The 22,903-nt window shown below is 35.7% G+C and overlaps 1 protein-coding gene across 2 annotated transcripts; it reads left to right on the top strand.

Moving 5' to 3' along the window:
• The first annotated feature begins 1,411 nt into the window (after positions 1-1,411).
• LOC129360685 (1-phosphatidylinositol 4,5-bisphosphate phosphodiesterase zeta-1-like) lies at positions 1,412-22,863 on the top strand. 2 transcript variants are annotated; one of them, XM_055031037.1, is made up of 13 exons: positions 1,412-1,561; positions 3,504-3,699; positions 5,212-5,413; positions 8,368-8,512; positions 9,348-9,500; positions 11,025-11,216; positions 11,820-11,976; positions 13,328-13,444; positions 14,717-14,776; positions 16,109-16,281; positions 18,491-18,617; positions 22,141-22,290; positions 22,491-22,863. In XM_055031037.1, the coding sequence occupies exons 2-13, from the start codon at positions 3,507-3,509 to the stop codon at positions 22,568-22,570; spliced, it is 1,749 nt and encodes a 582-aa protein (XP_054887012.1). In that variant the 5' UTR covers positions 1,412-1,561; positions 3,504-3,506; the 3' UTR covers positions 22,571-22,863. The 2 variants fall into 2 exon arrangements, with proteins under 2 accessions (XP_054887012.1, XP_054887022.1); XM_055031047.1 differs by lacking the exon at positions 14,717-14,776.
• The last annotated feature ends 40 nt before the right edge of the window (positions 22,864-22,903 follow it).

The raw sequence follows: 22,903 nt of genomic DNA on the forward strand, positions 1-22,903 counted from the left end.
GTTAGAGGACCCCATAAACTCTCATTATTTCAGGTATTTAAGTGGTAAAATTGGATGCTTTCTATTTTTAACATGGTATTTGTTACACAGACACAAAGGATGTGTGTAACGACTATAACAAACCACAACAAATCTGTAGGTTTACCCACAGAAAATGCAATAAAATATATAAAGAAATACTGAATTTTAAATTTTTTCTCACTTTTGCTTATTATTAAATAATTATAAATCCTGCCATATACATTTCAATGTAAATGTTCAATACTCCAATCTGCACAGTTGCACCAAAACCAAACATGACAGATTTCGTGACACCAGACACCGCGACTTCCAACCAGTCCAGCTAACCAGCTGTGGAGAAAGAGGGACGAGGAAGCAGAGACCGGGGCCATAGAGAGGGCTTCATGCTCACAGCCTGGAAATTATCACATCAGACTACTGCTCCAGATTGTCCTGACAGGCCCAAGGCCAAACAATTAAAGGCTGGTGTGAACAGAAACAACTCTCCCCGTTTCAACTTGGCAACAGCTACTCTGTGTTGCACCAAAATGTTTAATCACACAACCAGGGAAGGAAGGAAGAGCATGAGTGGATATTATCCTGGAAACCTCATCGACATGCTCAGAGCATTTCTTTATGACACATCAACACTTTGATCCTCTGTGGTTTTCACTGTGTGGAGGATCTGGACTTTATGTCATGACAATAACACTGCTAGAACTAATCTGACTATCGGCAGTTATTTGCATGATATATTGTAGAAAATTGTAAGTCATTTATGAGACACATGCTGAAGCAGAAAACACATTGGGGAACTGAATCATTGTTTTTCAGCTGCACTTTCCACAGCAAGAATAATAATTTTAACCTCAGCAGTGCAGATGTGAATTGTTCTTATAGCAAGACGTAAGCAGCAACATGCACACAATCGGACTAGGTTGGCATCACCATTCATGCGAGATTGAAAGCTGAAAAATAAATCAGGAAATAGCTGCTCCTAACCCACGAGTTAAACAATTTCATTGTTTTTGTTGCTTTGTTTTGTCCTGAATGTATCCATTTTAATGTACACCTCATTGTTGTTTTTGTTTTTAATTTATTAAGATCAATACTTGTTTTTGTAAGTTTGTAAAGTTGGCTCTGTATACACTAATTAAAAAACTTAAAACGCTTTAACAGCAGCTGCACCTCGAGTCTGTCGTTTTCATTCTTCCTTAGAAAAGGTTTTAACAAAACTCAGACGTGGAGAACTATGATAAAAACAGGGAGCACTGAAACGGGGAGAAACCCTCTCACCGGTAACATAAATGGAGGCAACACTTCGCAGCGTTTCGGGATTTTTCTCATTTCCTGCCTTCAGAACTGGAACGTTACGTCACCACGGCAACAACCTTCTGTACCTACAGAGAAACTGGCTGAAAACTTTAGAGATTATTTTCATACCAACAGTTACAGCGCTTTTCTTTCCTTTCTTCTTTTTTTTTTAACATCTTTTTAATTTCAAGTATAAATCTATCTTTACGTTTTCAAAGCAGAGGCTCGGCGGCCATCTTTAATCAAGGTAGGTTGTCTCAGAAAGTTTGGGGGAAATTAATCAAGCTGCGCTAAAGCTAACTGACAAAAGCCTTTGTTACAGTAAAAGCCACTGTATTAATCATGCATATTTAATCTACTTTTTTTTTTAGTTTGATTTGGTTCTTGGATGGTTATTAATCTAAGGGAATGTTTAGTTTCTGCAGCAGTGTCAAAAGTTCATTAAAAGCCTTTTCAGTATTAAATGTACTGAATGTTCTGCGCTGCTAACATTGTGGCATGTAGAGCTGCAGATCTGAAAGTTATGGAGGGACAGTGTCAGAAATGATAAAGGAAAATGAAAAAATATATTTATAAATAAGCCAGAGAAAGTCGCAAACTTTCTCTCCTGCCTGAGAGGAATGACAAAGACAGGAGAAGGAGTTTCTGTCCCTCTGAAGATTTTATCCAGACTTCTCTTTTAATCTCCTTCATGTTGAACTTGAGAAATAAATATTCCAAAGATGAAAAAAGGTAGACACTGAGATATATCTCATGGCTGACACCTCTGTTCACGGCTTCCTGAAGAAGTTTTGGGAAAATGTGAAAAGTTGAGACTCACAAAAATGATTTCAAAAATGTTGCAGCTCAATAAATAAATTAGAATGTGATTAAAAGGTTAATTTATTTAATTCCAGAACTGAAACTTGTGGATTACGCTGCAAAAATACAAAATCTCAGCGAGTATTTCTAATGCAAATATCTTAAAATAAGAAAACTAACTTACAATTATCTTTTCAGCAAGATATAAAAGCTTGTTATAGATCAATAATGAATTATTATTATTTTTAAAAGTAGTAGTTTTTACTGGCAGATTATTTTATTAATAACAAGACATTTTCCCCATGTTATAAATTAAATAATCTGCCAGTGAAACTAATATTTTTAGGACGTTATGGACTTAAAACATATGAGTGTATTTAAGCCATATTAAAAAATAAAAAACAGAAAATATAGTTAGAATATAACAAGAATAAAGTCAAAATAATATGAGAATAAAAACTTAATATTTTGGGCATAAAGTTATAGCATTACCAGAAACAGAGTCATAGTTGTACAGAAATAAAGTTGTAATAATGTGATTTTATACCTCATAATGCTATGACTATTCTTGCAATTTTATTATTTTTTCATTTAAGTGTATCCCTAATACTCCATCATAAAAACAAGTTGCTATATCTTGCTGAAAAGTTACTTATAAGTAAGTTTTGTCTTTTTCCAAGTGTTCAAATACTCGCTTAATTTGCATAGGCCTGTCACAATAACAATATGCATATTATCACAATATGCTATTGCTTATTGTGACGATATGCACAATATTGCTGAGCAATAAATTGTCCCAGATATGTTTGTTACAATTTTTAAGTGACATAATGGTAATGGCACAATAAAACAGAAGAAAATTTTCTCAAAAATCAAATATTGGAACCAGAAAACATTTTAAATATCCACAATAAATAAAAAAAATAACAAAACACAAAACAAATGAATTTTGACGTTGCTGTAAACAAAGTTATCCTTTAAAATAGGGCTAGTTGAGGCCAAAGCAACAGACTGAAGACTAGTTTTTGGTAAGAAACAAAGACAAAAGAGAAAAACAATAAAATCTGCAAATAGAAATTATTGAGCTGCTTTTAATTTATCATGTGATTAATTGATTCATGTTTGATTGCCTGTTTTTGCAGTGTATTTAGTTTCATCATAAAGTGTGACATATATTGAGTGTTGACTTCTGTAAATTTTGATAATTATATTTAATCAAAAAACCTAATATTCCCAGATAATGAGAATATCAAGTAAGACCAATAGAAAAAGGCAGCTTTGATAAAAAAAAAATCTCAGAGATTTGATAAGGCTTTGATAAAATGAGCCTGAATTTATCTTAATACGGTTTAATATTTTCAATTGATTAAAGCATTTACTTTATGCAGGTAATGTTGAAGAAAAGCAGGGTGCCGCAATCCAGGAGAGTAGAAATCCTGTCTCTGTTTCAAAGATACACAGAAGGCCTCCCTACTTTACCTGCGAGTGCTCTGCTGACGTTTCTCTGTAAGGAACAAATGGAGCTCACAGCGAACAAAGACACGGCGGAGGATCTGATCGACAGATATGAGATTGATGAGGCAGGTGAGTGAGTGAACGAGGAGGAATCACGTCTCCTCGCTGCATCAAGAAGGTTTAAAAATTATTCTGGAAAATAAGATGAATCACGACGATGGTGATTCAGTCTGAATGTAAGTTAGGACCTGAATACTGAAAGTGACAGGTCTACACGAGGAGAAAAGAGGATTCATCGCTGGGAAAGTGGAACAGGTATTGTTAAAAGCTGAATGTGCTGCAGAGTGAGTCACAGAATGTCTCATTAAAAAGCAGGAAATGTAACGGGACGTGTCTCCCAGTCGCACCGAGTCTGCAGCTGTGCAGGGACAAATGTTCATGAAAGGAAAATAATTCAATCTAATCTTAAAACGACAGAACTGTGAACAAAAAAATCATATTCCAGAAAGAAACCCATGAATTCCTAATGCCGCCGTTACTGGAAAACCCAACAATCCCCTTAAATTAATATAAAATAATGTTTATTTAATGCTTTAGTTATATTGTTCAAAGTTTTTAGGAACATTTCTTTAACAATAATTGATTTTCTTTTTCTCATAAATTTAACATAAAATAGATGCCAGTTTCTCTCTTTTGGACACTATGGAGGTCTGTTTACTGTTAATCAAATAAATAAAAAAATATCTTTTCAAGGCGATTTTGTCAAGCACAATTTTAGTTTTTTGATTTCAGGATTTATTTGTGTATTTGCTTATTTCACAATATGAACATAAAAATAAAAATTTCAGACAATAAGTCAAAATAAAACACAATTGTTACATAAACAAATAAGAAAATGCACAAAAACAAAACAATTTAATATTTACTTAGTTTTATTTTATAGGGATCTTTATTTTTATAAACTTACTTATTAAAAATATAAATATTTAATAAGTACTCTATTTGTTACAAAATTTTGTCATTTATATCAAAATTCACAGGACTCAGACACAAATCTCCAATTTCTGTTAGTTTAACTTTTATATTGAAAGAAACTGATTTAAAAAAATGTTTCCTTTATCCAATTTAGTTATTTTGTGAAAACAAATTATTTAAATTTTGACCATTAAAAAATATTTAAAGTACAAAAAACGTAAATATTAAATGATTGATGTTTTGATCAGTTACTCTGTAGTTTGTATTAAATTTTTTTTTTTACTAGTCTTTTTTTTTGGACAGCTACTTTTTACTTTTGTGCTACTCTTGTGATTTTTGGGTACTTTACGTTTCTCTTACTTTTATGTAACTTGATCTGCGATTGCTCGGTTGCAACATGTCTATTTTGGAGCTGGAATACTTTCACTTAAAGACGCGTGCAGCTCCCGTATTGGTAAAAAGACAAAAAAAAAAGGGTTTTTGCAGCTCAGAGAACAAAATAAAGTGTTTTTCAATAATAAAAAAAAACTCATTAGCGAAGTACTTAGCATGCTCTGTCCTTACATGCAAAGAGGATCAGCAGTTTTTCTGCTTGGGTTTGCTGTTGCTGCTCTGTTTTATTAAATTTCCTGACCCAGAGTTCAGCCTGTTGTTTCCTCCTTTCAGCTGTAGAAAGCAGGTGCATGACGTTCGAAGGCTTCCTCAGATATATGGAGTCCAAAGACTGCTGCGTGTTCAACCGGATTCACAAGACGGTGTACCAGGACATGGACCAGCCTCTCACTAGCTACTTCATCTCCTCGTCTCACAACACCTACCTGACCGGAGATCAGCTGGTCGGGAAAAGCCACCTGGATGCGTATGTTAGGTAGGGAGCGTTTCTATGACTCAACGCTTTGTTTTAACGAAGCATCTATCATTTGAAAATTTATGAATGAGAATAGACATTACACAGAAAGAGGGAATGACAAAACGTTTCTTGGTGTAATCTGGTGAAATCTACGGAAGATCAAAGCTGTCAAAATGTACTGCAATTCTAAGAAGAGCAAACACAAACTCTGAGGGGGGAAAAAAGTCCAAACTGAGGGAAAAATGCCCGAAATCTGAGGAAAAGAAGTCTGAACTGTGAGAGGAAAAATTTTAGATTCTTTTGGGGAAAAAAATGACTGATTTTTTTTTGATTAAAGTTAGAATTCTGAGAATAAAATTCAGAATTCTTTTTCCAGTGACCCCAGTCCTCTTCTCTATGATTTAGATAAATGTAATACATAAAAAGTAGGATGAATTTTGTTTTCTATACAAGATATAGTATATTACATATACTGTCATTAATATCTTGATATAAGGGGAGTATAGTAAAATTGGGTTGGAATTAAAATAAACTAGTAGCTCCTTTTTGAACAAGAAGCTAAAACAACTAACTTTTGTTTTAGTGTATGTTTAAATGTATGTATGTATTCTTGTTTTTAATTTATTTTATTGATATGTATATAGAATCTAAAAATACAAGGTGCCCAAAAATAAACATCTACTGGTTCTTTTTATTTGTAAGTCGATCCCGACCCTGCAGAGGTGGACTTTTGGTTTCTGAACACTGAATACCGTCCTTCTCGTTTCACTGACCTACTCATGTGCTGAGGCAGACAGCAAATCTGCTGTGGATACCTCTGTGGCACAATGAGAGTGATTACAAAGCAGCTGACGGCAGCAAGAGTTCAGTATTTATGGATCCGGCAGACGGCTGAATGCCCCGGCCAGCTGGTAGAAACTAACCATTCAGCCCCAGCAGCCTTCAAGCTCTGCTCTGGCCTGATAACTAAATGTTTATCTGTGAAAAAACACAGGAATACAGCTGCAGAAGGCTGCTGATTAGGGACTAGGAAATAAAAAAAGGGCTTAAATTCACTTTTTGCAGAGTGAATGCAACTGAACTGAGGCAGAAAGATAAAACTACATTGAAAACTACATTAGACTTTCTATGTATTTTATGTGGATTTCATTTAATAGATCAGTGAAGTGAAATAAATCTAAAACACCGTTTTCCAATTTTCTTCACATTCTCACTTCATAAGTGCAATTATCAAGAAAAACGTCTTCAACTGAAGCTTTAACCTGCAAGTCGTTCAAGGAAAACTGGTCCAAAAAATGCAATCAAAAATTTTATTTCATTTTGCACTGATTATTACATAATGCGGTTTTGTGTACATTGTAAAGCCTGATTTTGTTACATTACTCCTGAAGAGTGCAGCGATTGCAGTTTGCTGGCTGGAGCCTGACCTGCTGATTCCAATTTGGCCGATTGTTTAAAAGTTGCGAAATATAGCAAGAAAGTCACTAAATTGCTAACAGTGGAGAGACTTTTGTTAACGGAAAACATGCAAAAATTACCTGGTGGCCGGTCTGTCAGTCAAGCTTCTCACATGGGAGAGCAGAAGAGGACAGTGGTCAATTTTTAGACCTTTGTTAATGTAGATGAAATCGGCTTCACCTTTAAGTATGAGCTAATCACCGATCTCCCAAAACTAAGGAAATCGTGTATCCCTAATTATTACGTATTGCATTGGATCCACAGGGTTTCACTGATTAGAGTGAACATTTAACTTGTTGATCGATTCATTGGTGCCAATTTTCTTGTTCATTTTACGAGATGTGTGATCAGCTGATGCCATGATCTCATCTACGTCAACAAAGATTTAAAAATTTGCCTTTGTCCTCTTTTGCTCTGCTGTGAGAGGTCTGACTGACAGACCAGGTCATGTCTGCATATTTGCAGTTAATGAGTCACTCTATCTTAGCTATCTGAGTAAGATAATGTTAAGTAAGAAAATAAGTAAAGGTGGACCCTCTGTCCAAATGATTGGAATAATAGAAGAAGTCTGCATCATGGAAAAATTGATATGTCATCTGAGACTAAGGCAAACATAAATGGAAGAAAAGTGGACAAAATTGACACTATTCCAGACAAAAGACAAAGAAAGAACTGGACGAACTGGATGAGAGAAAAGGTCTGATGGAAGAATAGCTCCCAATCAAAAGTTTTATGTTATATAATGTTGAATGTGAATTTTTCATGTATGTTTGATATGTAAACAAATGTGGAAAAATTTACATTTTCAACAAATGTTTGCGAAACACAAACATTTTCAGTTAAATGAAAAAACAAGCAAAAACAAAAAACAATAATCATCCACCTGTTGCTAACTCAGTGACTTTCTTGCCATATTTAGTGACATTTCAGACAAAAAGGAAAAAAAAAGTTAGTATTGGCTAAAATCAGAATCAGCAGGTCCTTCTTTTTAAAGATCGGTAATTACTGATCAGACAGAAAACTGCAATCGGTCCACTCCCAACTTGGACCATCTTGTTTTTCCCCTTACAATATTTGCATTAACTGGACACCATGATTTAAAAAACAACATACTGACTTGCTGCAGCTTTTCTATGAGCAGCGGAACGTCACTTCATCAGTGATATAAGTGAAGGCAATAAACTGGCACAAAACCAAAAGCAGTCTCACTGGAGAGCGTCTGCAGAAACCGAGATAACTCTTCACTTCGCTGCCAGAAAATACATCAAATCCATAACAATTTGAAGTGACATCATTATCACCCAGCTCAAGCCCCTTTCCTTAATATTGAAATATTCAGCAGAAGGAAGGAATACACATCTATGGTATCATTAAAAACAAAAAGAGATGAGTGAGAATGTATGCATGGGAAGGAAGAAGTGAAGTTTGAGATTATGATAACCCCGTCTGAGCTCACTGTAAGCATGTGTGTGTGTGTGCGTGCGTGCGTGTGTGTTTGTGGGTGTGTGTGACAGCGCGCTGAGGAAAGGCTGCCGCTGTCTGGAGATCGACTGCTGGGATGGTCCAGACGCGGAGCCTGTAGTTTACCACGGCTACACCCTCACCACCAAGATTTTATTCAAGGATGTCATCAGAACTATACAACAACACGCCTTTGAGGTAACAGCTCAGGCTTTTCACTCACATTTATGCAGCACCAATAATCGGCTTCTGACTTTTATAAGCACCAGGAATCTCATCTGAGATGCTACCGATCCAGTTAGCAACCTGCAAAAACACAAAATCTCACCAAGTAGTTTCGGTCTAGTTTCTAGAGCAAGTATCTTAGTACACTTGAAATAAAGCCACTTGTAATGGACTACTAATAAAAAAAATAAATAAATTTACGAGAAAGAAAGTAATAATATTACAAGAAAAGTTTAAAGAATATGCGATACGAGAATAAAGTCAGATTTTGAGAATAAAGTGTTGGTATGAAAATAAAGTCATAATATAATTATTATAATATTATTCTGGTCCAACTATATTCTTGTAATATGACTTAATTCTTGCAATTTTATTTTTTCCTTATACTTTGTTGCGAAAACTAACTTATAAGTAACTTTTCAGGAATGAATAAGAGTTTGTTTTAATGATTCCTTAATATTGATGAAAAAGTCCTGGCTATGTTAAATAATCTGCCAGTGAAACAATAACTAAATTTCCCATGTTGTGTATAATAAATATAAATGTGAAACTGGAACTTATTCTTCAATATTAATGAATAATTTACTTAAAACAAGGTCCTACATTGTGCTAAAAAGTTACTTTTAAGTTAGTTTTTGTCATATTTCAAGTTTACGAAGAAATTTGCACTAGAAACGAGACCAAAAATACTTGGTATTATTGTGTTTTTGCTCTGAACACTGTGACTGTACACTTTCTGACTTTAGGTATTAAATTTTTTAAGCTCTTCCACAATGTGATCAGTTAAATTAGATTTTATTTACGTCAGGTCTCCGCCTACCCGGTGATTCTGTCTCTGGAAAACCACTGCTGCGAGGAGCAGCAGCAAGTCATGGCCAAGTACCTGACCTCCATCCTGGGGGACAAGCTGCTGAAGAGTCCTTTAGATCACCCAACCACCGGAGACCTCCCAAGCCCAAATGTAAGCCTGACAAACCAATGGATGTGCTGAAGAATGTAAGGTTCACACTGCAACCTGAAGTGACCCAATTCTGCTTTTTTGCCTTAATACGACCTCTATCAGACCTTTTCTTGACAGTCTGAACAATATTCACCAGATTGATAATTGAATTTGGGTCACTTCAGCCTGTAGTGTAAACGTAGCCTACGTGAGCTTGATGGCAGGATGACCGCTTATGGGAATGATTAGCTGATATTATGGATAGAAAAGGCGTTCATTTGGCCATTGGGTTCTTTGTCTCGGAGAAGAAAACATTCTCTGTTTTTGAAATTAATAAAAGCAATGGACCATGTGACGAAGTTTGCGCAAGCTGGTGTTAATGTTTCTCCACAGAGAAATGACTCCTGTACCAACATCTGCTGCAAAGCGACTCATAAAGAACAAAAGCCATTATTCTAAAAACAGTAAACACAGCGATTATATGTGTTTGAGTTATGAAAATTAGAGTTTAAAGAGACAGTAAATCCAAATTCAATCTTTCTTTGCAGATAAAACGTCTAAACTGGGGCTCAAAGATCATTTCTTGATCATCATTACGTTTCTGTGGTACATTTGTTTAATTCTGCATAATTTGTCTAAAACCAATTTTGTGCTGCCCTCTTTTGATTGAACTGTGGCAACTACAGTCAAATTTTCCTGTTGGTTATGAAACTTGGTTTCACATGTTGCCATAAAAGTACCTAATGACGACAAAAACATGACTAGAATTTGCGAGTCACTTGTTTGAGTAAAAAGTTGCTAAATTTGGAGACTGTAAAGTCGCTAAATAGGGTAAAAAATGTTCAGTAGTATTTGTGAATGGTGTCAAAACAACAATATTGTCGCAATAAATTATGGAACAGTTTATGGTCCAGCAATATTTGTTATGATATTCTTTGTTAGGTTTGAGGAGGAACCTATAAAAGTAAGGTTTTATTTTTCCTTTATCTCGTCAGAATCCCAATTCTTGTACAATTGTTTTGAAATATTGTCAGTAATAAAAAGAGGGTCCCTTAATTAGTTTTCCCACTACATCTTCTGGAAACACTAAAGTTTGTTTTTCAAAGATGTTTTAACTTTGCTTTGAGAATAATGCTCATCTGAAGATATAATGTTCAACAAGGGAAGTAATTTGCAGAGTTTATAGACCCTAGCGTTGCTTGCATTAGTAAATCTGTCAATATGTGTCATATTTTCTCCCCAAAACTCTTGTATGTTACAGTTTGTGGCCGAAAAACATGACGATTTAAAGCACAAACAGAGTAAATAGTAGATGTATTGTTGTGCTATTAAATGGTTTCTCTGTCTCACAAACTGTGAGCAGTAATGTGAATATGACCTGAAATGATTTCTGCTGTAGTGATTTATGCAAAAGTGGTGCTTGGCTGTTGCACTTCTGCAAGTATGTGATAAGTTTTAAAAGATGAGCATGAATTACTGGTATTTATTAAGGGTTGTGTGCATAATTTTATGACTGAGGTCTTGCTGTTTGTGTGGGACTGTCAGGACTTGATGTATAAGATCCTGATCAAGAACAAAAAGCTAAAGTCACAGCTTAGGAGCGAGGACAAGACAGAGGACAGTGCAGATGAGGCTGAGGATGCTGATGATGAGGATGAGGACGAGGATGAGGATGAGGACAGCTTTCAAACTAAAGCAAAGTTCTGGTCTTCAAGAAGAACGGTTTCAAAGAAGAAAGTGAGTTAGGGTTTGTTTTTTAAACAAAAAGACAGTATTAGAGTCACGCTGAGTAAATTTAAAATATAAAATTATGAGAATAAAGTCGACAGAACATGAGGATAAGGTCATAATATTACAATCTTAATCTGGTCATATTTCTTTTTCTGATATTACTTAAACTTTATTCTCATGATATTATGACTTTATTCTTGCACTATTTAGACTCTTCTATTAATTAAACTTTTTTTCTTGTGATATAACTTCTTATAATACAACTTTTCCTTGTACAAGTTTTTTCCTCATAATACAATTCTCATGTTATTTCAACTTTATTCTCGTACAACTATTTTCCTGTAATATCACTTTTTGTAACGTGACTATTTTCCTCATTTAAATTTTTTTCTCATGATTGTATGGCAATTTATGATTTTATGTAGACTTTATTCTTCTACGACTTTATTCTCATGACCCTTTTTTGTTGTAATTTTATTAGGATTTTCATATCATTTTGACTTTATTTCTGTAATGCAACATTATTCTTGGAATTTTATAGTTTAATTTTTTTCTCAGTATGCCCACTATGTGAAGTTTAACCTTGTCTCACTTAACGGCACTGACCAGAAGGTGAAGGTGACCCTTCACCGGGCTTTATCGGACCTGGTGATTTACACGCGGTCTGTCAAGTTCATCAGCTTCAGCCACTCCAGGGACAATCAGAACTGCTATGAGAACACATCCATGTCAGAAAAGAAGGCGCGCAAGCTCATCAAGGTCTCAGGTACACAGAAAGTCTCGCTGATGACGTCATTGTGAGGTGTGATGAGGTCACGTTGAGGAGTGATAATGTCATAGTGAGGAGTGATGATGTCACGGTCAGGACTGATGAGGTCGTGTGAGGAATGATGAGGTCATGGTGAGGATTCCAGTATGAGGGTTAGGATCAGAAACATCCTGAACTTTAGGGACAGAGTCATTAATGGAGCTTTGATTCTGTGCAAAAGTCTTGAGTCGGTACAATCTGGAAAAACATGGAATTTGATTTAAGTATCTTCAAGGCCTGGATATCCATCCATCCACCCTTCTGTCTATCCATTCATCCATTCTGCATCCACCCGCCCGTTCATCCATCTGTTTATCCATTCATCCATCCATCCGTCTGTCCATTCATCCATTCTGCATCCACCCGCCCGTTCATCCATCTGTTTATCCATTCATCCATCCATCCGTCTGTCCATTCATCCATTCTGCATCCATCCGCCCGTTCATTCATCTGTTTATCCATTCATCCATCCTTCCATCTGTTCGTCTATTTACCCATCCCTCCTATATCCATCCATTAGTTCATCTATTCATCTGACTTTCACATCCTGTATTCACCCATCATTCATCCATCCATCCATCTGTCCATTCATCCTACTGTCATCCATCCATTCATTTATCCATCCAAGAACTTTGTATCTGGAAATGACAAAGTTTTGGGATTGCAAACTTTTATCTGAAAGTAATAAAATCAATGTGAATCATCTTCGATCATCCCACATTTCTCTGCTGTTATCAAACAGACAGGCTTTCTTTCATGTTGTTAGTTGTGGTCTTAAATAGACCTATAAATAGTTCAGAAAAATAGAAGGAAATGTTAACCCGGTAAACACCTTCTTTCTAAATCTGAGAGGTGTTAAAGGTTTATATGTCAAATTATTGTTCTAGTGAACCAACCTTCTTTTGACAGAAAATTAATAAAAAAAGAACCAAATGTCCAAATACAAACTTTTAGAGATGTTCAGAAAACCTAAGGAATCTATACATCAAGACCAACTGATGAGATTACAGGACTGTCTGGCTCCATGGATGCAAAATGTTAGGAAATGAAGAGTTATTTAAACATTTTCCACATAACTGCATGTTGAAGCTGCAGATTATTTGCAGTCCAAGAGCAAGAAAAGATCTGTCTCATACCAAACTGAAAAATGTATTGGAAACTTGTCAAAAATTGACCATGTCCTTTCAGATGAACCCCATCACTCCATGACGGTATCCAATGTGACAGTGTGGAACATCACAAGGAAGTGGCACTCAGTGCTGTACGTTTAACATTTCCCCCTGACTGGCTTCTGCATCCTCTCTTTCAGGTTCCAGTTTTATTCAGCACAATCAAAGGTTCCTAAGCAGAATTTATCCAGCAGGCTCGAGAACGTCCTCATCCAATTACAACCCGCAGGAGTTCTGGAGCGTCGGCGCGCAGCTCGGTGAGCCGCAGAGCCTCCAGACATATTTGTTTCAGCAGAAACGTAGATTTAATTAATTATTGTGGAAACGCTGATATTTAAATATTTAAATGCTGTTGATCAACTAACAATTAATTTAGAGGTGTTCATTTTCTTTAAAATATTTGTTCTCTCTTGCATGAAGAAGGTCGATAGTTTCCATTTTATAAAGGGCTACATTTGTCATTATAATTTCGCTTTGAAAAATAAAAACATTGTGAGACTTAAGGACCTTGTTATGTAAGAAGATTAGGGCCATTAAAAGAAAAAATAAATCGTCTGTCTTTAATCTTCTGAGATCGAAGTCAGAATTTTGAGTTCAAACTCAAAAATCTGAGAAAAAAAAAACCTGAATTGTGAGATGTATCCGAATTAAGATAAAGAAAAAACGTCAAAATTAAAATGTAAAAAATTTGGGAATTCTGAGATTTTTTTTTTTAAACCAGAAAAAAAATTCTGATTAAAAACATAATTCTGAGAGGAGTCTGAGATTGAAGTCAGTATTCATTTTTTAGTTTTTCTGTGTCTCTAATCTTTTTTGTAGCTGGACCAGAGTTTAGATTTCAAAACAGAACTGTGTAAATGCATTGTGCGTCCCACACCAGACCGTCTCTCTTTCCTGTTCTGGTATTCCGCCGCCATCTTTGTTTCTGTATCAACTGGCTCCATTTAAGGATGGCCAGCGGCCCCCTCGACTGGATGGCAGCCGAACTACAACACTAAAAAGAAGGTCTAAGCAGACGTTATTAGTTTATCAACTGTAACTAATTAAGCGACATCCCAAGTACAGACACAAATGTTAAATAAAATGAATAGACTCTTTTTGATCCCTTGTATCTGCAGTGTCACAAGGAATCAAAAAGCTTTCGACATTCACCAAATCGTCTTTGCAACTCATTACAAGCTGAGACGGAGAGAAGTTGCCGTCCAGAAGTTGAGTTGTCGAACTTCAAAGAGAATGGATTAGAAATCTGTTTTCCATTTGGGATCATCAGCCCCTGCAGCAATGTCTCTCCTGTCTCCTATCACATTTGCTCCTGTATAAATTTATTTCTTTATTTCCTTTGTACAGTGGCTATGCCATTGTCAGAACCCCCTACATTTTCATTTTACACACTCGAGTTTGATGACATCAACAGCAACAAACTTCTCTCAGTGAAATTATGCTTTGAGTGAAAATATTAAACTTTACCTGTACAATTCTGCAGCTATTCACTGCATTTTCCTGACTCACTGAATCACTGCATCTTGCAGGCTCCTGTCACTCCGTCTGTCGTTGCACTTCCTCCTCATCCGTCTCCATCGCTCATTCAGGTTGGTGGCGTCTTTGAAAAGGAGCCCTGCTGAGCAGACGGCGTGCGTTTGCGTGGGGGCAGCTCAGCAGCTGCAGAGCTGAGACAGACGAACAAAGCAGCAGCTCAGACAGATCAATCTCTGTTAGATGAGCAGAGCTTCATGCCGTATGCTAGAGAAAGTTGTTAATTCAGACTAACATGTTGGCAACTATGCATATACTTCTTTTACTTTACAGATTTCTCATTTGTGCCAGAAGTCTGGTTAAGTGCTTTGCAGAATTACTTGTACTCTTTGAATTTACTGAAATTTTCTTCTTTAGTGTAATTTGCTGAGATTTTTTCAGAAAGCCCAATCAAAGTAGTGGATTGTTGTGCAGTGAAATAAAAAAAATATATAGTATTAAAACTGTAGCATGTCCCTAAATAACTGCAAACCCACTGCAGTCTACAGTTAGGGCATCATTTGAAGCTCAATAATTTCTATTTGCATGATTTACTGTTTTTCTCTGGCTCTGAAAATGTCCTTTGTTAAATCCACCAAAAACTGGATGACTAAAGTGTTTTGGCCCCAACTAGCCCTTTTTTAAGGATAGTTTTGTGTACAGAGACTTTAATTCATTTTATTTGAAGTTTAAATTTTGTTTATTTTAGGCATTGAAAATGTCCTTTGTTAAATGCATTAAATTTATTTTTAAAACAAACTCTTGGTTCCTTTTTATTTTATCTGCTCAATAATACAATTTTTTTTTTAATTAATGAAAAAAAGGTCAGATTTTTGTAGAAAATACAGAATCACTGCAGATACAAAACTGAAAGAAGTTTCAATTTCTACATCATTTGGCTTTGATTGTTTTCTTGGAAAAGAAAAGAAATATGAAACACAAGATTTCATCTTAAAAAGGTTATAATTAAATCTAAAATTAAGATGAATGCAAAAACCTTATTGATAAATGGGGATCTATTTTTGTACCTAATATTTATTTATTTGTAAGTCATGTTAGAGTAGAGAAGTGTCCCATCTGCATCAACCACACATGTTCTGCCACCCAAAATGCTTTCAGAGAGCCGTGAATGGCCCCCGAGCCGCACTTTGGACACCCTTGGTATATGCAGTGGACATGGTTAAAGATTTGGACAACAGAAACCTCTCTGACGCAACCTTTGCTGCAGAAACATTCGAAGTTGTTCCATAATTTAACTCTCCTCAGTGCGGTGAAAACGAGCTTCAGAAACTCGCAGAGATCCTCTTACCTCCTCCCCCCCCAACAAGCTTTGTGCAGCGTCTGCTCTCACTGTTGCTGTGAGGCTCCTGGCTCTCATTGTTCTCAGACTGTCCCACTGTGTTTTGCAGTGGCTCTGAATTTCCAGTATCCAGGCCTGTCCATGGACCTCAACAACGGCCGTTTCCAAGACAACGGCGGCTGCGGGTACGTCCTGAAGCCAGCGGTGTTGATGTCCAGTGAGAGGAGCTTTGATCCCACCACCAGCTACCGCTACCTCAAACCCACACAGCTGGTGCTCAAGGTACAGATACAGAGCAACGAATGCTCAATAATCCCCCTGCAGGGGATTATGGATTGAGGTAGAGTGGTACGCCGCTGTCTGTGTGTCTGTACCTCACAATCTGGGGCTTTTATTTTATATCAGACCTTATTTCACTCTTAGCTTCCAGAGAAATAGTCCCCTGCTGGATACTGTGAAGTAACAATGATGTAAAACTTCCTGAGCGTGTCTGTTTAATGAGATTATCTCCCTTTAGAAATTAAGGGAAAAAGGAAACACAGGAACTCTAATGCAATTAGGCTGGCAGTCCAATTAATAAATCATTGTATTCCATTATTCTAAGTGTCTTAGCGAGTGGTGCTTGGATCTTCAAGGAAGCCTCGTAGCAAAGACTGAGAAAAGTAGAATGATCTGAATTTTTTGATTTTGCCTGGTGGTGTTTCATAAAATGATCCTTTAGTCTTCAGTAAAAATACAACATCTTACCAAATACTGAGCAAATTTCTTAGTGCACTTGAAATAAGACAAAGCTAACTTGCAAGTGACTTTTCAGCAAAATAGAAGAGATAGTTTTAAGGAAATGATTCCTTATTATTAATGAAAAAAAATACTATTTCCACTGCTAGATTATTTCACTCATAAGACACTTTTTCCTTGTTAAAAATGAAATACTCCATGGAACTAGTACTTTTTCATTAATTTTAAAGAAACTATTTGCTTAAAACAATCTCCTCCATCTTGCTGAAAAGTAACTTGTAATTTAGCGTTGTCTTATTTCAAGTGTACTAAGATATTTTCACCAGAAACTAGCCCAAAATTACTTCTTATTTTATGCTTTTGCAGTGAAGAGGCTTTAAATGAACTTAAACATCACCAGATATTAGTCAAATTCCTATTAAGCCTTTGCTTCACAGTGACAACTTTGTGCTTCATGCCATTTCCTGTGATTGCATCATAAAACATCCTGAAGAAAAATAATAAGTTCAACATACCGGCTCTTGCAGTGTTGAGAAAAGGTTTTTCCTACTTTACAGATCTTTTCAGTTTTATTGTTTATGTCACATTTAAAGGTTTTAGATCATGGAAAAGTTAATGTCAAAGTTTACTTGAATAAATACAGGATAGATTATTTTTATTTTCATATAAAAATGATATTATAAAACAAACCTGACAGCATTTGAAAAGGTAAATTAACCTAATATTTAGACAACAAGTGCTTAGAAAAACTACAGTGTCAATTTTTGGCAAGAGGTTTTTTGGTGTCTGGAAAATGAGCCCTTTCAAAAAAATTTCCAAATGCAACCCCAGAGAAGTCCAGTTACCTAGAAACCCAGGTGAAGCTCCACCCGTCTCCTAGTTTCAGAAAGTTTTGTCAGCTGTACAATGGCTGCTGGAAAAGACAAGTGTTTTGTTGTTGACTTAACATTTACAAACCACTTGCTGCATTCTTGTTGGTTGTGCAGGAGGATCTACTAATGATTCTCAAAAATGTACTTTTCTATAATTGCACAAATTTCAAACATTTTCATTTTTGAAAATGACTAGTTATTTTTAAAAGTTGAGTGAGGCGGCGTGGCCAGCAGCAGCTTATTTGGATGTAAAGAAAGGATCTCAACGTAAGCAGAACTAAGCAGAATCTCATTATCTAAGACTGATTTTGTGCAGAAAATGTAATGAACGTGTTTTGTAAAGCCCATAGACCTATTCTAACCTATTCAAGCAAGTATAGCAGGACACCTTTAACAGAATGTGAGTTTAATTACTCCATTAAGGGTTAGCCTGTAATATGTGAGGACCTTTTATCTTTACGACAAAGCTTTGAGTCGATTCCAATCTGAGATTTAAACACGAACATGAAGGTACTGCTGCTATTAAAATGTAGGGTGTTTTTTGTATATATATATAGCGTGTCTTTGGGTTAAAAAGAAGGGAATTTAATTTGAGGCTGGACACTGTAAGGCTCCATCACGACCAAGTGATGCATGTCGTGATAAGTGCTTGCAGGTTTGTCTTTGATCAGAGCCAGTGAAAGGGAAGGCGCAATGTGACAGGACTGCAGATAAGTTTGCTTTTTCTGCCAGACTGTAGTTATTACAGTCTGGCAGAAAAAAAAAAAACATTACATAATTTCTTTCTTCTGTTGTTTTGTTGATACCAACGTCTTCTTTTAATGATTTTCTGTTATAGCATCATCTAAACTGAGTTGACTTCCACCTCTCTCTGTTCACAGGTGATAAGTGGGTCCAACCTTCCAGTCATCAAATCTCGAAACACTCTCGACCCATTTGTCCGAGTGGAGATTCATGGGATTGCATTCGACTCCCGCAGTAAAAGCACTCACATTGTCAAAAACAATTGTGAGTACCACAAAGCGAACTCCTTTTAAGGACTGGCTCTGCCCTATTTAGCCTGATTTGTGCCAACTTTTGTCTTCTGAGCGAAAAAAAAAGAATCATTAAAATACACTGAGAATTGATATTACTGCAAAGTGGTTGCTCAAAGCGTTTGGTCAAGCTAAAAATACCAGCCAGTCTTTCTTGTGAAAGCCATTAAATTGAATTTAGATACATGTAAAAAATAAAAATCACTCTCCTGTGCAAATAAGCTTTATACTTACGATGATGTCACATAAAGCAGATTGTTATTATTATGATTATTCTTCCTTCTTTTTTTTCCACTTTATTTTCACTTTTTCTTTGAAGGTTTATGGCTGCAGCAAAACATTTTAACTGTATCCAAGTAAGACAGATTGATGAGCTACTTTAAAAATGTGCACTGATAAATGACAATTAGTTCATAGTGGACCTGTGAATTATAAACAGGAATTAATTTTACTCTGGCTAATGCAGAACTACTTCTTGTCAAGGGTGAACTGGTTTCAAATGATTGATTCATTAGCCTGCCTAATGAACTTTGCTATTACATTTTGTCCCAGTTTGTTCTACAGTGGGCTTTTATGCATTTTTGATTTAATCAGTTGAGCCATAAAAACAGAGAAAAATTCAGATGAACTATGTACTATGTATTATTTCAGTCTACAAAGGTTAAAATACCACCTTCCTTTTTAATAAAATCTTAATTCTGTTGGCTGACCACATATTCAGGAATATCAATTAAAGACGACATGTCTAATTTTACAACTTAATTGCAGGATGCAAGTTTCCCTACTTATGTTTGCTGTTTCCTTTCAAAAACTCTGTTTAATCTAATAATTTTAACATTTATGAGTTTTTAGTTAATATTCTTCCATGTGAAGTAAAGCTGATGTTGGTATAGTGGCGGTCAACCTGAGTAACTGTCAGTATTAGGTTCTCACAAAAAACAGTCTGCATGCAAAAGTTGGACTGATGGTGCATAGGGCCATTGATATGAAATAAAAGAAAGGAGTTGAAAATTTCAACCACAAACCTCAGAAAGTTTGAGACTAATCTCAGAAATTTTCTAGAGAAAAAAACAAGAAAATATGTTTTTCTAGCAAATTTCCTTGCTAAAAAAATGCTTAACTTTTGCTATAAAAAACTCAGAAATGCTTTTATTAATCACAGAAATGTTCTAGAAATAAAAGCAAGGACATTTCAGAGTCTGAAAAGTCAACCACTTTCAACCTTTGTGTAGTTTTGAGCTTCAAAACAAACTCAAAATGTTCCTATTTTATTCCAGAAAATTGTTTAGGTTAATTTCGAAATTTTTACTTACTAGCACATTTTTAGGAGCCAAAACTTGGTATTGTGTGAAATCCTATGGTTCTTAATACTTCCATCACCTACCTGTGTTTAATTGTCTTCTTGTGTCTTCACTCTGAGTGGGGATGACTTTCGGTTGTCGCTGTCCTTCATCGTTGCCCATCAATCGAGTTCATCACCATAACAGAGGCAAAAACCTAGTTAGCTTCCTAGCATATATTAGCAGCTAGTTAGCGGTAGCCTCAACTGCCAGTCACAGGACAATTATTGACGGAGGAGCGGCAACTAGCATGTAGCTGCCCACACGAGCATATAGCTACTTCACTGACTCAGTTGCTTCGGATGGTTTTCTTCCGTTGGCTTTTTATCCACACAATAAAATAAACTCACATAAAACATTTTAGACTCTCTTCAAGTGTAGAACTTTATCCAAATTAATTTTGTTTGCTTATCTGAGCCTAGGCAATGAAAACTCCCACTTTTGTTTTGGGAGCACGTTCAAAACACCCTGGCTGCTGCAGCCACAAACATAACGTGATCTGATTATCAGAGCACAGCCACGAACACCACATCAGTTCCCCCAATTCCCCAGGGGCATCTTAAGACACTTTCCAGTGGTAAGTTGCTCTCTATAACAGGTTAATGCAAAATTCGGTTATAGCAAAAACTACAAATTACAATGACATACTGCTACTTCAGTGAAATACTGCTACTTCCGGTGGGCGCCGGAAGTAAGGCCCATAATCGTTTCCCCAGAAAACCTCCCAGGAGTAAGATGGATCGTTGACGTATGAAGAAATGCTCCGGTTCAAAAATAACCAATCAAAGCCAGGGATAGGCTCTTATGTCAGTCATCTTCAGATGCACACGATTTAATGTGCTAATTGCCGAGAGACAACTAACCGTGACTGGAAAACCATTTATCCACTGTCATCAGTGGCTATGCTAATTAGCTTTAGCATTTATGGCTCCGTTGTGGTACATCTGCGTATTTAGTTACCATTGGAAAAAGACAGACAAGCTCAATTTTTTTAATTTACTATCTGTATCTTCACAAAACATACATATAATTTTTAAAAGTAAAACTTACATATCCCACCTTTGAAGCCAACTTTTATTTTGCTTAATGAATTTAAGTCAGTACAAACTTTGATCCATGAAAGTTCTGACGTATCAAACTTCCAGAACACAAAGGTCTTGTGTCTGCTCTGCATCCTCAGAATCAGAACCAGAACCAAGCACAGAGGAGCAGCACCACAAATCTGGGACAAATGCAGGAAACTGCAAAACAGCTGAAACTTCCTTTGAATCAAAACTAAAAACTCACCTGCTTAGTTGCTTTTCAACCATAATAAAATGTACTTCCAAAATATTTAATGTGTATTTTGATGATGCAGAAAACACACTGCAAAAACACAAAATCTTAACAAGTAATTTTGGTCTAGTTTCTAGTGTAAATGTGTTAGTATACATGAAATAAGACAAAGCTAACTTACAAGTGTTAGCTCTTGTAAGTTCTTAACTAATTAAGAACTTATAAGTTCTTAATTAATATAATTAATATTAATTATATTAATTATCAATAATTAATATAATTCTTCTTTGAGGAAGAATTATATCTTCCTGAAACAGTCTCAATACATCATATTTGTATTGATGGAAATAACCAATACAAATATAGTATTTGTATTGATAAAAAAATACTCACTCCATTGGTAGATAATTTCACTTATAACAAGATATTTTCCCAAGTTATAAGTGAAATAGTCTGCCAATGGAACTAGTACTTATATATATATATATATATATATATATATATATATATTATATATATATATATATATATATATATTATATATATAGATATATATATATATATATATATATAAAGTAAATATTAACCTAAAACAAGCTTCTATATTTTGTTGAAAAGTTATTTTTAATTTTATTCGGTCTATATCAAATATTCTAAAATGTTCACATTAGAAACTAGATTCAATTAGAGTTTGTGTTTTTGCAGTGTTGACTATGTGGTGTGTTTATTTTTGTATTTTATGACATGAAGTTCTTTGAACTGCCCTGTTGCTGAAATGTACTATACAAATAAACTTGACTGACTGCCTATCTTGTTTCCGGATCTTAAAATGAGTCAGTGAACCTTTTGTGTAGCTAATAATGGTGATTTTTACTGCTCCAGCTCTGACTCCTCACTGGGACACCGACATGAACTTTAGCATCACCGTCCCCGAGCTCTGCCTCATCCGCTTCTGCGTGCGTGACCAGATGACCCTCTTCAAGAGCGAGTTTGTGGGCCAGTACACGATGCCCTTCACCAGTTTGAAAAAAGGTGAGCCACAGGGCAGAAAGGGTGACTTTAAGTAGCTGTGGGGAGAGCATATCAGATAACACTGTTGGTCCATCATTGCCTGACATTCACAGTGTCAGCACAGCTAAAGGCTCTGCTCTGTGGAATAGGTTTTTAGACAAATGGAAATGATATTTTCTGTCTGTTTGATGTATTTTCTTTTGCCCCCTAACCTCCTCCAGGCTACCGCTGGGTGCCTCTCCTGTCCCGACAAGGATACAGTCTGGATCCGGCTTCCCTCTTCGTGTTGGTTTCGTATTAGTGTCAATCTAAGATGGACTCTCTCACACACAGTTTAGATACAAAGATGGATGGATTATCCAGCACCCAATAAGAACAACAAAATATCAATAATTAAGTTACACAATGCATGATTTTCTGAGATATAAATATACATTTTATTGACAAAATATGTAAATCTCTATTTTTACTGCTGGCTAATAGAGTTACAGAAAAGAAACTGATTGCATACTGCTTGAATTTCTTAATCCATACATTAAATCACATACATTTTCATCCAATAATCACCTTGAAGATATAAACATGGACTACAAAAACAACAAACTTAAGCTTCATGTTTTCCTGTAATAGTCTA

The sequence above is a fragment of the Poeciliopsis prolifica genome, unplaced genomic scaffold, assembly GCF_027474105.1.
Source record: "Poeciliopsis prolifica strain line A6 unplaced genomic scaffold, Auburn_PproV2 SCAFFOLD001, whole genome shotgun sequence".
Taxonomy (NCBI): domain Eukaryota; kingdom Metazoa; phylum Chordata; class Actinopteri; order Cyprinodontiformes; family Poeciliidae; genus Poeciliopsis; species Poeciliopsis prolifica.

What these genes read in the sequence shown, in the direction of transcription:
- LOC129360685 (XM_055031037.1), top strand. Translation starts at nt 3,507, where the DNA reads ATGTTGAAGAAAAGCAGGGTGCCGCAATCCAGGAGAGTAGAAATCCTG. An exon ending in CAAGCTCATCAAGGTCTCAG is followed by an intron (nt 11,977 to 13,327) that starts GTACACAGAAAG and finishes CCTCTCTTTCAG; the next exon opens with GTTCCAGTTTTATTCAGCAC. An exon ending in CCACACAGCTGGTGCTCAAG is followed by an intron (nt 16,282 to 18,490) that starts GTACAGATACAG and finishes CTCTGTTCACAG; the next exon opens with GTGATAAGTGGGTCCAACCT.